The sequence below is a fragment of the Pongo abelii genome, chromosome 23 (genome assembly GCF_028885655.2).
Source record: "Pongo abelii isolate AG06213 chromosome 23, NHGRI_mPonAbe1-v2.0_pri, whole genome shotgun sequence".
NCBI classification, from domain to species: Eukaryota; Metazoa; Chordata; class Mammalia; order Primates; family Hominidae; genus Pongo; species Pongo abelii.
This window is the reverse complement of record NC_085929.1, coordinates 53262471-53277691: the sequence shown is the minus strand read 5'-3', so window position 1 is coordinate 53277691 and position 15221 is coordinate 53262471. Positions and strand designations below refer to the sequence as shown.

General features: G+C 55.6%; 1 protein-coding gene across 4 annotated transcripts in view; it reads left to right on the top strand.

Annotated features, from left to right (window-relative positions):
* The first annotated feature begins 2251 nt into the window (after positions 1 to 2251).
* The window catches only part of CERK (ceramide kinase), a 57827-nt gene continuing 44857 nt past the window's right edge, over positions 2252 to 15221 (top strand). For 2 of the 4 annotated variants that reach the window (XM_054543815.2, XM_054543814.2), the window contains exon 1: positions 2279 to 2526. In XM_054543815.2, coding sequence (XP_054399790.1) covers positions 2385 to 2526 — 142 coding nt within the window. In that variant the 5' untranslated portion in view covers positions 2279 to 2384. Of the gene's footprint in view, positions 2527 to 15221 lie in introns of all 4 variants that reach the window. The other 2 variants (XM_063723117.1, XM_063723118.1) reach the window with 2 other exon arrangements.

Sequence of the window (15221 nt, the reverse complement as noted above, 5' to 3'; positions counted from 1 at the left end):
CCCCTCTCCCATGCAACTCAACTGCAGGACGTGCATCTTCTGGAAACCGGGCTTCGTGACATCACCCTCTCTCCCTGAGCATGAGCATGGGGCCCTGCAGTGGCCAGGCCCCTCCCCAGCCCATCCTAGGACTACAGGTCCCCTGGGTCTGCTCCAGCTACCATAACAAAATATCACGGACTGGGTGGCTTCAACAACAGCAATCTGTCGTCTCCCATGAACAGTCCGCAGAGGCTGGAAGTCTGAGGTCAAGGTCCAAGCCCACAGGGTTGGCCTCCTGGAGGTCACTCTCTTTTGTTGCCCCTTCCCATGGACACCCCTGTGTACACACGCCTCGGGGGTCTGTGTGTGTCCACATTTCCTCTTCTTTTTTTTTGAGACGGAGTTTCGCTCTCATCACCCAGGCTGGAGTGCAATGGCGCAATCTCAGCTCACCGCAACCTCCGCCTCCTGGGTTCAAGCAATTTTCCTGCCTCAGCTTCCGGAGTAGCTGGGATTCAGGAGCGCACCACCACACCCAGCTAATTTTTGTATTTTTAGTAGAGACAGGGTTTCACCATGTTGACCAGGATGGTCTCCAACGCCTGACTTCAGGTGATCCACTCGCTTCAGCCTCCCAAAGTACTGGGATTACAGGTGTGAGCCACAGAACCCGGTCAACATTTCCTCTTCTTGTAAGGATGCGTTGGATGAGGGCCTACCCTAACAGCCTCATTGAATCTCCTGTGTGTTTTGTAACTGATGTTGCTGTCTCCCCCAATGGAGCTCCTTCGGGGGCCTAAGCAGTTCTGAGTCCTCTCTGGGCCCCCCACTCTGGCTGCAGGATTTTAAGCCGAGGCGTGCAGCCAGAGGACAGCAACGTGAATACGCCGGGAGGGGCAGGGGGAGCCTGAGCACAGGGAGGCCCAGGGAAGAGGTCCCCAGCAGGGACGCTGGTGCTCCCGGGCCCCTGCCCATGCCACCCTTGCCTGCCAACCCTCTTCACACACAGCAGCACCCTCCTGCCACTGGCATGAGCTTTTCTTTGCAAGTAGGTTTCAGATCCACATTTCCCAGGCCTCAGAGCGGCAGCTGTGGGAGGGAGGAGGCTGGGCAGGCCTTGCTGCTGCACACCCCACTGTGTGCCACTATCAGGTACTGCCTGCTAGGACTCTGACTGGGCCCACAGTGGCTGCAGGACTGTCCTGGGGCCTTCACTGCATGGCCTGAACAGGGGCTGGGCTCCCAGGGAGGAATGATTCATGGCTGGTTCCCGCCCTATAGACAGTCACAAGGAGCTGGTGGGGTAAGACCTGTACATGCGGCCACCTGGTGCCAGGCACAACAGCAAGGCCACGTGGACCTGGCCCACCCCACCTCTGTCTGCAGCAGCAGGGCAGGGCAGGGGAGCCGAGGGGAGGGGCAGACTTCAGACCTCAGTGTCACATCCAGACAGCGTCAGTGTGAGCCTAGGCTCTGCCACACTGGAGCCTTGTGCTCTTGAGCAAGTGACTTAACCTCTGTGAGCACAGTCTTCACTGATAAATCAGGGAGGGATGTGCCCTCTGAACCAGGTTGTGGCTGCTTCCTATGGGGCTGTGTTAGGCACTGCGGGCGCAGAGACTGGAGCTTGCATGAAGGGGCAGGGCGTGCTCTGAAGCAGGGCTGGAGTCCCTGCAGGCTGGTGATTCCTTCAGCTGGGGGGTCAGGGAGGCCTTCCTGGGGAGGCGGTGAATTGGGGCCACAGGGGCCATGTCTCTCCAAGTCTGGGGCCCAGGCTCCGGTTCCTAGGGCCAGCTCAGGGGCGCGTGCTCAGCTGTCTGCTCTGTGGCTTCAGGCCTCAGCTGTCTGCTCTGTGGCTTCAGGATCGTAGAGGGCACCCGCCGCCCAAGGTCACGCCGCCCGTGGCGCCCCCATCCAGGCCCGCCCCCCGCCCCCCGCCCGCGCCCGATCGCCAGGACTGCATTTCCGCGCCGCCCGGACCCCGCCTGAACGGAGGGCCGCGCGGAAGGCGCCACTGAGTCCCGACCGGTCGCGGGAACGCCAGATTCAGCACCCGGCACCCGCCGGAGAGGAGAGGAGAGAAAGGCAGCCGTCTCCCGGCCCCAGCGCCCTGGCCGCGGCCAGCCCCATCCCGGCCCCCTCCTCCGCCCTCTTCTCCCCTTCTCGGGTCCCCCCCGCCTCTCCCCGGCTCCCGGCCCCTCCTCTACCCACTCCTCCTCCTCGCCCCCGCCCCGCCCGTCCCCTCCGCGGTCCCCGCCGCCCGCGTACGGGGTGACGCAGCGCCGCCTCCCGCAGCCCGCCTCCCGCAGCCCGCCGCCCGGGCCACTGCAGGGGCCGCTAACGGTCCGGCGCACCTCGGCGTCCGCGCGCCCCCAGCCTGGCGGACGAGCCCGCCGGCGGAGATGGGGGCGACGGGGGCGGCGGAGCCGCTGCACTCAGTGCTGTGGGTAAAGCAGCAGCGCTGCGCCGTGAGCCTGGAGCCCGCGCGGGCTCTGCTGCGCTGGTGGCGAAGCCCGGGGCCCGGAGCCGGCACCCCCGGCGCGGGTGAGTGTCGCCGCCGCCCGGGTTCAGCCGGACCTGGCCAGGGAGCGGGGGCGGCGTGGGGGACCCGGCTGGGGGGACCGGGTGCAGGGAGCGAGCGGCCGTGGTAAGGCGGGGGGCCCTGGGAGCGCAGGCGCCAGGGAGGGGTCGGGGCAGGCGGGAGGGAGGCCGGGGCCAGGGGCCGGGCTGGGCGCCGCCGTCTGCTCCGGGAACCGGAGGACAAAGCGCCGCGCAGTGGAGGGGAGGCCGGCGCCCCATCCCCGCGGGGAGGTGGGACCCGGGGCGCGGGCGCGGGGTCGTGGCCCCCGGTGCGGTCTGTCCGCAGGGCACCTCTGGACAAGACGGACTGTGGATGGATCCTAAGGGGGGGTGCCAGGCGCTCCCCACCACGCGCATTACAGTTTAATCCAAGAACAGATGCTTTTCTTTAGCAGGGATTCGAAACCTGAGAGGCGCCCTTGCAGGGTGAGGACTTCCTGTTAAGAAGTTAAAGAAGGGGCCCCTGACTTTCTGTGGGGTGTGCTCCCTGCTCGGGATGGGGGAATTGGTTTCGGTGCCACGGGTTGGCCACTTGCCCCGCAGAGGCCCTCCGGATGAGGAGAAGAGTGACTTTGGTAAACATGGAGGACGCACAGCCCACCCTGGAGGGCCGCGGTGCCGGGGAGGGACAGCCACCTCAAGGCTCTAGGGCAGAGCTGTCTGGTGGCAGAGAGGTTGGCAGAGGCTTATAAAGAGGTGCCCTTCCACACTCTGGGGCAGTGGGAGGATTGCAGCAGCTCAGGTCTGGACAGTGAGAAGGGGGAGGTGTTGGCGGCACGGGAGACCCAGGCTGGGTGGTAGCGGTGTGTTCCATTTCATTCATGCCCTCTTTGGCAAGTTTTTATTGTGTGCCTGCTGGGGACGGGGGCCAACATGTGTGACACAGTCGCTGCTGCAGCAGAGCTTTTTCCCTTAGAGAGAGAGACAGGGCACACAGAGACAAGTGTCTGATGGAGCTGGGCACTGAGGACAGAGCCCGCAGGGTAGGGGGCAGGGTTGTGCAGGTGGGGGCAGGTCACTGTCTGGTACCTGGTGGTCTCAGCAGCCCTCACTTACACGGTGGCTTTTACCAGAGACCTGGAGAGACCGAGGGCTCTGCATTCCAGGGACAGATCCATCCAGGCAGGAAGAGCAGCGAGTATAAGGCCCTGAGACCAGCAGGAGGCCAGTGTGGCAGGAGTGAAGGGAGATGGGGTAGGGAGATTGGGGCCCAGGTCTCCTGCAGCCTTACAGGCTGAGATGGGGACCTGAGTGAGTGGAGTGGGAGCCCCTGGAGGGCCTTATCCAACTTAGCATTTTCCGGGGATCTCGTGGCCTCTGCGTGGAGGACCCAGAGGAGGGATGGGTGCTGTGATGCAGAGGCTTTGGCCCTGTCCAGATGGGAGATGGAGGTGGGCGGGGTTGGATGTGGAGGGACTGAGCACGGGAAGGAGGTCTGTTGGAGCTGCTGTTTACTAGAAGAGAAAGCCCCGCAGGAGGACAGAGGGTTTGTTTTTGTTTTTTGTTTGTTTTTGTTTGTTTTTTTTTTTGAGTCGGAATGTTGCTCTGTTGCCCAGGCTGGAGTTCAATGCCACGATCTTGGCGCACTGCACCTCCCCCTCCTGGGTTTAAGCAATTCTCCCTGCCTCAGCCTCGGAGTAGCTGGGATTACAGAAGCCCGCTACCACACCCGGCTAATTTTTGTATTTTTAGTAGAGATGGGGTTTCACCATGTTGGCCAGGCTGGTCTTGAATTCCTGACCTCAGGTGATCCGCCCACCTCGGCCTCTCAAAGTGCTGGGATTACAGGTGTGAGCCACCGTGCCCAGTCTTTTTTCTTTTTAATTATTGGGGTGGGTGTGGCAGAGGCCAGGATTCATGGTGGATGTGCGGAGCCGGAATGACACCTTTAGACCCTGTGGGCAGATTGGGGTGGGTGTGGTGGAGGCCAAGATTCTCTGGTGGATATTCGGAGCCTGGGATGACACCTTTAGACCCTGTGGGCAGTTGAGGTCAGGAGTTCTTCCGGGCGCTTTCTGGTGCTGAGCTGTGAGGATCTGTGGGTTGGGTGCTGGTGGGGACAGAGTTGAACGTTAGGTGGGGCCAAGGTGGAGGGGTGGTCTCAGACCCATGACCAACACTTGGTTTCCAGCCCTGGGGTTACCTATCTGTGGCTGGGCATCTGAGACTTGACTTTCCTAAGGTATTCCTCATGTCCCCTTTGGTAGAAATGTCACACCCCAAATATCACCCACCAGGGCCCACACACAAGGAGAACAGATGCCTGGCCTGGGCCCGAAGGGTTTGTACTTTGTTGTAAATCCCTAGGCTTCAGGAAGATGACTGCCTCCCCCAAGCGCTTCCTAAGTGCGGGCCACTGGGCTTCAAACCGGATGGGTTCCTGAGGGGCAGCTGCTCCCGTCCTGGGGATGCAGGGGCCGATCTGCAGGGACTGGAAGTGACTGGCCCAATTAGCTGCTGTGCTTGTAGCCACTGGGCTGTAAGGCCTCCCTCGGGCTCCAGCGGCCGCAGAGACGCCAGACCCCACCTTACAGGGCATCTGTGTGGGAGGTCAGTCATCACTGCTTTCTGCCTTGGCGTCCCCAGCCGGCTCCCATTATGGTTTCTGGTCGCCCGGGTCAGGGCTTGGTGTGGTGTGGCATCTGCTTTTGTCCAGCCTGCTGGGGTTTGCCTCTTGGCATGCTTATTGCTTCACTCTTGCTAAGCCAAGGTGCTTTTGTGCAGGTTCATCCTGAGCTGCCTGACTGGCCTGCCGGGAGCTTGGTCCCTCTTGGAGAGGGAGGGCCCTGGTTTGTGGGGCCATGGATGGTGGGGCCCTGGCTGGTGGCCCTGGCTGGTGGCCCTGGCTGGTGGGCTTCCTCCAGGAAGCAGCCTGCCCTCTCCACCCAGGAGTGCTCTCCCACACAATGGGAAAACATCAACAAGTTGGGAAACGCTAAGTTGTGAATGAGTTCAGAAACACAGCCACGCTGTCTCTAGTTTTTTTCTCATAACTTTACAGTCCCCAAAAGGAATCAGGCCCAGGTTTGATTCTTCTATGCTTGAGGTCAGTAGGGCCATAGTAGGGCAGGAGAATGTGAACCAGCTCACAGGACATTTAATTTGGTCAGCAAGGTGGCATTGCCCAGCCCTCTCCACTCCCCCAGATGTATCTGGGCACACTGGGATTGATTAGGTTGAGGAATGATGAGAGGTGGAGAATTGTGCAAAAACTGGCCCTAGGAGGACCTGTGAGATGAGGCAGGAGCAGCCCTGGAGCTCCAGGTGACTGATGGGCTAAAGACAAAGCCAAGGCCACTGTGTGTGCCCTGCTGGGGTGGCCGCTTAGTTATTCCGACTCCTTTGTTTTCTCCGTAGCATCACCCCTATTTCAGATGTGGACAGTAGGAGTGGGAATTGACTGGGCCCAGAGGCAGTGATGTACAGAGGGAGCTGGCTTTGAACCTAGGCACGTGCACTTTCCTCAGTGGGTTATCATGCTGGGACAGTGACTGACTGTACAAGAGCAAAGACAAGGACTAGCAATTTGGATCGCTGCAGCTTCCTGGGCCTGGGTGAGGTCTGCACCTGAGGAAGCTGCAACAGCAAGTGCCCTGGGCCGCCAGCCTGGTGGGAAGTAGGGCAGGACGAAAACAGGAACTCGAAGTGGGTCATGCTCGTTGAACTGGAAACACTGCGTTGATATCTGGGTTATTTCCCCTGACTGTTGCAAAACACACTTAGATAAACCCTGCATTTATTCCTTTAGAGTTGGGAATGGGAAGAGTGTGTGTGTGTGTGTGTGTGTGTGTGTGTGTGTGTGTGTGTGTTGGGGGTGAGGGGGCTACTGCCCAGGCTCTACCTTTGTGGAAGGATCCTCCCCTTCCTTCCACCAACCCCACTTGGGATGTCCCAGGCTGGTGGTGAACTCGTTGGGCAGGTCAGTGCTGTATTTATAAAGCGTGTCCTCAGCACACCCTGCAAAGTGCCTGGCAAAACATGGGCATGCCACAGATACTTAAAAAAAATGTTTTTCCTGCTTACAAAAGTAAGTCATGTTGATTTAATAATATCTAGAAAACACAGAAAAGCATACACAAAAAGTCACTCTTTGACTTAGATGTGATTAATATTTGGTATTTGTGTATATGTAAATATGCATGAAAGAAAAGCTGAGAAAATATACTGCAGTGTTTTCCACGCTACTAATTCCTCTCCTAAGACATGATTTTTAAAAATCGACTTTATCAAGGTCTAAATTGCATGCAATAAAACTCAGACATTTTAAGGCACATAGTTGGTTAAATTTTGATAATTGTGTGCAATAAAACTCAGACATTTTAAGGCACATAGTTGGTTAAATTTTGATAATTGTGCGCACCTGTGTAAACATCACCTGGATAGCAGCAGCCCAGAACCTTCTCCTGGGCCCTGGGCTGTTTTCTCACCAGGGGCGGGCGCGATGCTAATAGAGTTTCATGTAAATGGAATCATGCCATGTGCACTTCTTTGTGCCCGGCCGCTTTATCTCATTTTGTTTTTTTTAAGATTCATCATGTCAGCGGTTCCTTCTTTCTGGTTACTGAGTCATATTGCATTGTGTGGGTGCACTAGTGTATCCGTTCACCTGCTGATGGGCTTCTGGACAGTTTCCAGTCCATTCACCTTGACTATGTGGATAAAGACACCCTGACCCTTTAGGGGCTGTGCTTTTGCTCCTCTTGGGTGCATATTTAAGAGTAGAAAGCTGAATTATAGGAAAATGTATATATATATATATATATATACACATATATATATAACATATTTTATTATATTTTTGGAGTCTTCCTCTGTTTCCCAGGCTGGAGTGAAGTGGCAAGATCTCGTCTCACTGCAACCTCCACCTCCCGGGTTCAAGTGGTTCTCCTGCCTTAGCCTCCTGAGTAGCTGGGATTACGGGCACCTGCCACCAGCTAATTTTTGTATTTTTAGTAGTGACAGGGTTTCACCATGTTGGCCAGGCTAATCTCGAACTCCTGACCTCAGATGATCCGCCCGCCTCGGCCTCCCAAAGTGCTGGGATTACAGGCGTTAGCCACCACACCTGGCTGTAAATTCTTACAAGAAAATAGAGGACAGTTTATAATATTGGAATGGGAAAAGGCTCTCCTAACTGAGATGGAATCCAGAAAGAATAAAGAAAAAGCTAGATTATTTGACTAAATAATTTTAAAATTTCTTTTGTAAGATACCATAAATTTAAAAAAATGATGAGGGCCGGGTGCGGTGGCTCACACCTGTAATCCCAGCACTTTGGGAGGCCGAGGAGGGTGGATCACTTGATGTCAGGAGTTCATGACCAGCCTGCCCAACATGGTGAAACCCTGTCTCTACTAAAAATACAAAAATTAGCCAGGCATGTTGGCGTGTGCCTATAATCCCAGCCACTTGGGAGGCTGAGGCACGAGAATCTCTTGAACCTGGGAGGCGGAGGTTGCAGTGAGCTGAGATTGCACCACTGCACTCCAGCCTGGGCAACACAGTGAGACTCCATCTCAAATAATAATAATAATAATAAAATAAAAATAAAAAATGATGGGGGTGATATTTGCAACAAACAGGATAGAAAAAGGGTTACAATTTTTTTTTTTTTTTTTTTTTTGAGACAGAGTCTCACTCTGTCGCCCAGGCTGGAATGCAGTGGCGCGATCTCGACTCACTGCAAGCTGTGCCTCCCGGGTTCATGCCATTCACCTGCCTCAGCCTCCCGAGTAGCTGGGACTACAGGCACCCACCACCGCGCCTGGCTAATTTTTTGTATTTTTGATAGAGACGGGGTTTCACTGTGTTAGCCAGGATGGTCTCAATCTCCTGACCTCGTGATCCTCCCTCCTTGACCTCCTGAAGTGCTGGGATTACAGGCGTGAGCCACCGCGCCCGGCCAGGTTAACATTTTTTAAACATTTTAAACTTACATGAAAATTGATAGGAAAAAGGCAGACAATCCATTAGACAAATGGCAATGGATATAAGTAGGCGATTCACAGAAGAAAACATTCGGAAGTGGATGCTGAGCGTCTGAGTAGATACTGACCCAAGGCAATGATGAGATGCTGCTCTCACCCAGCAATGGATAGGGAAGGGCGAAAGCACAGCTCTGTGCTGAGGAAGTTTCAGGACGCTTCTGGGCTGGCAGACCCAGTGGATGGGAGTGGGAACTGCTAGGCTGTTTTTGGAAAGTAATCTGGCAGTGTTTTCAAACTGTAAAAAAAAAAAAAAGTTATATCCTTTGACCCAGCAATTCCATTTTTGATTATCTATCCCAGAGAAATTAAACCACCAGTATTTAAGAAACTTTCATACTCGAGAAGATACACTTTCTGTGTGTTTAAGAAACTCCTAATGTGTTTTACTTCCCGTTCCCCCACCCAATTTATTTTGTTCTCTAACAGTCTAGATTTTTGCATAGCAGCGTTTTCTATGAGAAATGCAGCTGAGTCCTGCCTTTTGAGGGTTATCTCAGGAACCTGTAGCTGGTCCAGGATACATCTCAACTTAATGGCTTCAGCGATCAGCCCAGCGTGGACTTCCGGGCACGAGTTGTCCTCTGTCCTGGAGGCAGCCAGCCTGTCACCTGCACACAAGCTCCAGCTACTCGGCCTCTCTCCTAGGCCAGTGGCCCACCCTCACCGCCTGCTGGGTTCTTGATTCTTCAGCTGTCCCGGATCCCACACCTCTGCTGGGTTCTCGATTCGGCTGTATCGGATCCCACACCTCTGCTGGGTTCTCGATTCGGCTGTCCCGGATCCCACACCTCTGCTGGGTTCTCGATTCGGCTGTCCCGGATCCCACACCTCTGCTGGGTTCTCGATTCGGCTGTATCGGATCCCACACCTCTGCTGGGTTCTCGATTCGGCTGTCCCGGATCCCACACCTCTGCTGGGTTCTCGATTCAGCTGTCCCGGATCCCACACCTCTGCTGGGTTCTCGATTCAGCTGTCCCGGATCCCACACCTCTGCTGGGTTCTCGATTCGGCTGTCCCGGATCCCACACCTCTGCTGGGTTCTCGATTCGGCTGTCCCGGATCCCACACCTCTGCTGGGTTCTCGATTCGGCTGTATCGGATCCCACACCTCTGCTGGGTTCTCGATTCGGCTGTCCCGGATCCCACACCTCTGCTGGGTTCTCGATTCAGCTGTCCCGGATCCCACACCTCTGCTGGGTTCTCGATTCAGCTGTCCCGGATCCCACACCTCTGCTGGGTTCTCGATTCGGCTGTCCCGGATCCCACACCTCTGCTGGGTTCTCGATTCGGCTGTATCGGATCCCACACCTCTGCTGGGTTCTCGATTCGGCTGTATCGGATCCCACACCTCTGCTGGGTTCTCGATTCAGCTGTCCCGGATCCCACACCTCTGCTGGGTTCTCGATTCAGCTCTGCCAGATCCCACACCTCTGCTGGGTTCTCGATTCGGCTGTATCGCATCCCACACCTCTGCTGGGTTCTCGATTCGGCTGTATCGGATCCCACACCTCTGCTGGGTTCTCGATTCGGCTGTCCCGGATCCCACACCTCTGCTGGGTTCTCGATTCGGCTGTCCCGGATCCCACACCTCTGCTGGGTTCTCGATTCGGCTGTATCGGATCCCACACCTCTGCTGGGTTCTCGATTCGGCTGTCCCGGATCCCACACCTCTGCTGGGTTCTCGATTCAGCTGTCCCGGATCCCACACCTCTGCTGGGTTCTCGATTCAGCTCTGCCAGATCCCACACCTCTGCTGGGTTCTCGATTCGGCTGTATCGCATCCCACACTTCTGCTGGGTTCTCGATTCGGCTGTCCGGATCCCACACCTCTTCTCTCCTTTCTCGCTGACCTTGGTCCCCTTTTTGCCACAGACTGGGTCAGATGACTTCTGCCTCCAGCTGGCCCCGGTCTTCCCCTCCCGACCCCTCCTGCTGCCTGTTGAATTTCTTTAGGGAACACCCTGGTGGCTGAACCCTGGGTGATGGGGATTGGAAGTTTGGAGAGCACCCTGAGGGTCACTAATCCCCTCTCCAGTGCCGTTGGCCCGTCCTGACAGCCGGCCTGTGTGCCCCATTGATGTTTAGACACGCTGCCCTGCTAGAAAGTTCTCCAGGCACTGCTCGCCCATGCGTGCCTGTGGCCTGGCTTGCATTCCTGACCTCCCCCCGATCTGGCCCTGCCCCCACCTGCTCCCGGGGCACACGTGCTCACCAGCCCAGCCCAGCCGTCATGATCTCCCGCATGCCCTGTGCCTCCCCAGGTGCCGTCTGCCCTCCCTGCCCGACATGTTTTCCTCCATCCTCAGCCTCACCAAAGCCCAGCCCTCCTTCCCAGACTCACCTAGCACTGATCGTTTTGTAGTATGTTCTAAGACTGGGCAGCGTTTACACCTTCTGTTTAGCTGGTTTCTCTGGCACTGCTCCAGCAGGGAAGGGAGCTGGTACTGCCAGGTGGGGGTGGAAGCCCAGGTTCCCCTCAGCCTTGTTGGCAGCAGAGTCAGAGGCTGCTTGTTATTGCCGGGTTGGGGAGGGGTACAGTTCCCGCCAGGCCTCTGCTAAGGCCACCTTGGCTGGGGGTGGAGGTGCTTCCTTGCCGCTCCCCACATGCACTCCCCTAACAGCACGTGGGGTGAAAGCCCTGACTCCCCGCCAGGCCTCCTCTTACTCCACTCCAGCAAGGAGGAAGGGGCACCTCGCCAGTGCAGGGTAGGGGCCCAGGCTGGGCTGCCCCTTTGTGTCCACCGATGCCTGGTGGGCATGAGGCTTTTTACCAGCTGGTGCTGATGGGGGTTCCAGCTTCCCGCGTGGCCTCCCCTGTATGGCCCTGGCAGAGGTTGTGGGGTGCCTGCTCACAGCCTCTCAAGGGTGGAAGTCTAAGCTGCTAGTTGGCCACGTGGGCTTGGTTGGAGGGCTGGGCCCGTTTTTTTCTGGGATAGGTTGTTATTGTCGCAAAGTTTTCTGTTTTGCAAGGCTGCCCCTTCCCTGGCTAGACTGAGTTGGCTTTCACTGGGGCTCTGTGTTTGTACCTGTTGGCATTTCCAGGTTTCAGGCTGCTCCAGTTCCAAATCCAAGATAGACGAGGCAAAGGAAACCCCCGGGGGGCTGCCGTGTGTCTTTCTCAGATCCCAGGCCCTGAACAGCTGCCTTTTCTCCGCCCATCAGGTCTTCTCATGTTTGTTTCATGTGTGACGTCCAGGGCTTCACTTAATAGAAGGAGTAGGAAAAGCACAGCTAATCCATCCTCCCAGAAGCAGAAGGTTCTTGTGCATTAAAACAATTTCTTTCTCTCTGCTCTTTAGAATAGATTCTTTCTGCTGACCTATTTTCAACTTCACTATTCCTCTATCTGATTCATTCTGCTACTAAGCCTATCTGGTGATTTTTAAATTTCAGATACTGTACTTTCCAGTTTTAAAATTTTCCTTTTGATTCCAATAGTTTCCATTTCTTTCCTGAAAACTTCTTTTCTTTTTTGAGATAGAGTCTCACTCTGTTACCCAGACTGGAGTGTAATGGCATGGTCTCGACTCACTGCAACCTCCGCCTCCTGGGTTCAAGCAGTTCTCGTGCCTCAGCCTCCTGAGTAGCTGGGATTACAGGCACCCGCCACCACGCCTGGCTAATTTTTTTTTTTTTTTTTTTTTTTAAGTAGAGACAGGGGTTTGCCATGTTACCCAGGCTGGTCTTGAACTTCTGAGCTCAGGCAATCTGCCCGCCTCGGCCTCCCAAAGTGCTAGGATTACAGGCATGAGCCACCACTCCCAGCTTCTTTCCTGAAAACTTTAAGGATGTTCAAGTGTGTCTCAGTGAGCATGGTTATAACAGCTGCTTTGTTTTTTGTTTGTTTGTTTTGAGACAGAGTCTCGCTCTGTCACCCAGGCTGGAGTGCAGTGGTGCAATCTTGGCTCACTGCAAGCTCCGCCTCCCGGGTTCACGCCATTCTCCTGCCTCAGCCTCCTGAGTAGCTGGGACTACAGGCGCCCGCCACCGCGCCTGGCTAATTTTTTGTATTTTTAGTAGGGACAGGGTTTCACCGTGTTAGCCAGAATGGTCTCGATCTCCTGCCCTCGTGATCCACCTGCCTCAGCCTCCCAAAGTGCTGGGATTACAGGCGTGAGCCACCGTGCCCGGCCAAAGACTACTTTGAAGTCTTTGTCTGATAACATCAACATCTGGGTCATCTCAGGTTTGACGTCTTTTGATTATTCCCTTGAGAACGTTAACATTTCCTGGTTCTTGGTGGGCTGATTTATTGTGGGTTGTTTCCTGGATATTTGAAACATTATTTTGTAAGGCCAAGTCCTGTTCATGTTTTTTGGAGGCTGGGTGTTGTGCATGCCTGTAGTCCCAGCTACTCAGGAGGCCGGGGCAGGAGAAGCATTTGACGCCAGGAATTCGAGGTTACGGTGTTCCATGATTGTACCACTGTACTCCATCCTGAGTGACAGAGCAAGACCCTGTCTCTTAAAAAAAATTAATAAAAAATAAAGTCATTTGGACAATTTTTCTATTTAGTTAAATTAATTAATTAATTAATTTACAGTCTCACTGTTTCCCAGGCTGGAGTGCAGTGGCTCAGTTTTGGCTCACTGCAGCTTCTTGAGCACAAGCCGTCCTCTTACCTCAGCCTCTCAAGTAGCTGGAACTACGGGCATGTACCATCATTCTCACTAATTTTTAAAATTTATTTTGTAGAGATAGGGCCTCACTATGTTGTCCAGGCTGGTCTCAATCTTCCGGACGCAAGCAGTCCTCCCGCTTCAGCCTCCCAAAGTGCTGGAATTACAGGCATGAGACACCAGACCCAGCCAGTTTTTCTTTTTCAAAAGCAGGTGCTCAGCCTGGCTGGGTACAGATGGCAGGTCTGTCTCACATGGCGAGGGAGGTGGGCCCTGGCTGTCCGGCTTCCGAGGCCCTGGCTGCCCTGTTTTGGCCCCTCAGGAGTGAGGCTGGACTCATCTGGTCATTCTCAGAGCCAAGTATTCCTGCTCCAGCCCCCTCTGCTCTGAGCGCCCCTCTGCCCTGAGCGCCCCTCTGCCCTCAGCACACCCTGGCTTCTCTGGGACGGGGGCCTGCACCCGCCCTGCTTCCCCATAGCTCAGATGTCCCCGAGGCCAGAGCTGGAGATAAACCCAGCTCCCAGCTGCTGACTCTGCACGCCGGTCTCTCCAGCCAGTGGGCCTGCTGCTGTGGATCTCTGGTGTCCCCGGTTCAGTGCCTGTTTCTTGTATCTTGTCCAGAGATATCAGTCATAGCGGCTGGGAGACACAGGCAGTAGGACTTGGTTCATTCTGGCCAGAACTAGATGTCTGAATGCTGCTTTCCATTTAGGCCAGCGTGTGCTGTGCCCTACAGTGCTACGGGCTTCACACCCAATGGGATCCTCACAGCCCTCTCAGACACGCCCCTTGTTATCTTCTCGGAGGTGGAGATGTGGGACTTAGAGCTCAGCTCACAGGTGGGGGAGTGGGGACTCAGAGCGAGGCTGCTCCAGAATCTGGGGTGAGCTCCCTCTTCAAAGGCAGGGACTCTGGAATTTGTTTAAGTAGCCCCCGTGGCCTTTCATAGCAGGGTGCACGGGGGGAAGAGCAGGGTTCCTGGAGCAAAATCAGTCCAGTTCCCATGACAAAGTTCCCTGAGGCACCGTATGGTCCCTGGAGCCCTCGGACACCCCGTCTCGTCCCTAGGACGGGAGGCTGATGCAGGTTTCCCGCGACCTGACAGCGAGCATGGAGTGGGGACGGCGGGTGTTCTGTGTTGAGATGCCAGCTGGTATGGACTTCAGTTCTGTGGGTGTCGTCTAAGCAGGTCTAGAATTAGCCTGATTCATTTCCTCAACCCACACACAGGGGCTGTGCAGGTGTGTAATTCCACCCTGCCTTTCAGAACCTCCTGAACAGGAAAAGCACAGTCCTGTGTGTTGGCTGCCACGTGGGCTGTGCGGGTGACATGCCCGTCCACATGCCACAGCCCTGTTTCCTGAGAGGAATGATTTGGCATCCTCAGGTCCAGGCCTCTTGTGCATGCTAAGGGAGCATCCATGCTAAGGAGCCGTGGGGGTGGCAGGGCCGGGGGGGGTGGCAGGGCCAGGGGGGTGTTGGGGCATGTGCAGGATGTTCAGAAGCCCTTGGACCTTGGGTGGTCACCGGGTGGTCCTGTGGGGTGCTGACCAGGCCCCTGCCTGAGAGTGGGGCACGCAGACCACAGCACCTTCAGGCTGGTATCGGGACGTTAGGATGAGGAAGGATTTCTGGGGTGGGTTCCACAGGGAATGGACACTGTTTACTTGAGATGTGTCCCTGGAACTAAGAAGACTGGGCACAGTGGCTCACGCCGGTAATCCCAACGCTTTGGGAGGCTGAGCAGGTGGACCGCTTGAGCCCAGGAGTTAGAGAGACCAACCAGGTCTCTGAGGGCAACACAGAGAGACCCCATCTCTCAAAAAAAGAAAGAAATAGCTGGGCATGGTGGCACACACCTGTGGTCCCAACTACTTGGGAAGCTGAGGTGGGAGGATTGCATGAGCCTGGGAGGTCGAGGCTGCAGTGAGCTGAGATTGCACCCCTGTACTCCAGCCTGGGTGACACAGCGAGACCTGTCTCAAAAAAAAAAAAAAAAAAAAGAAGAAGAAGAGGAGACATTGGTGGCTACTAATGGTGTGCTGACAAGGGT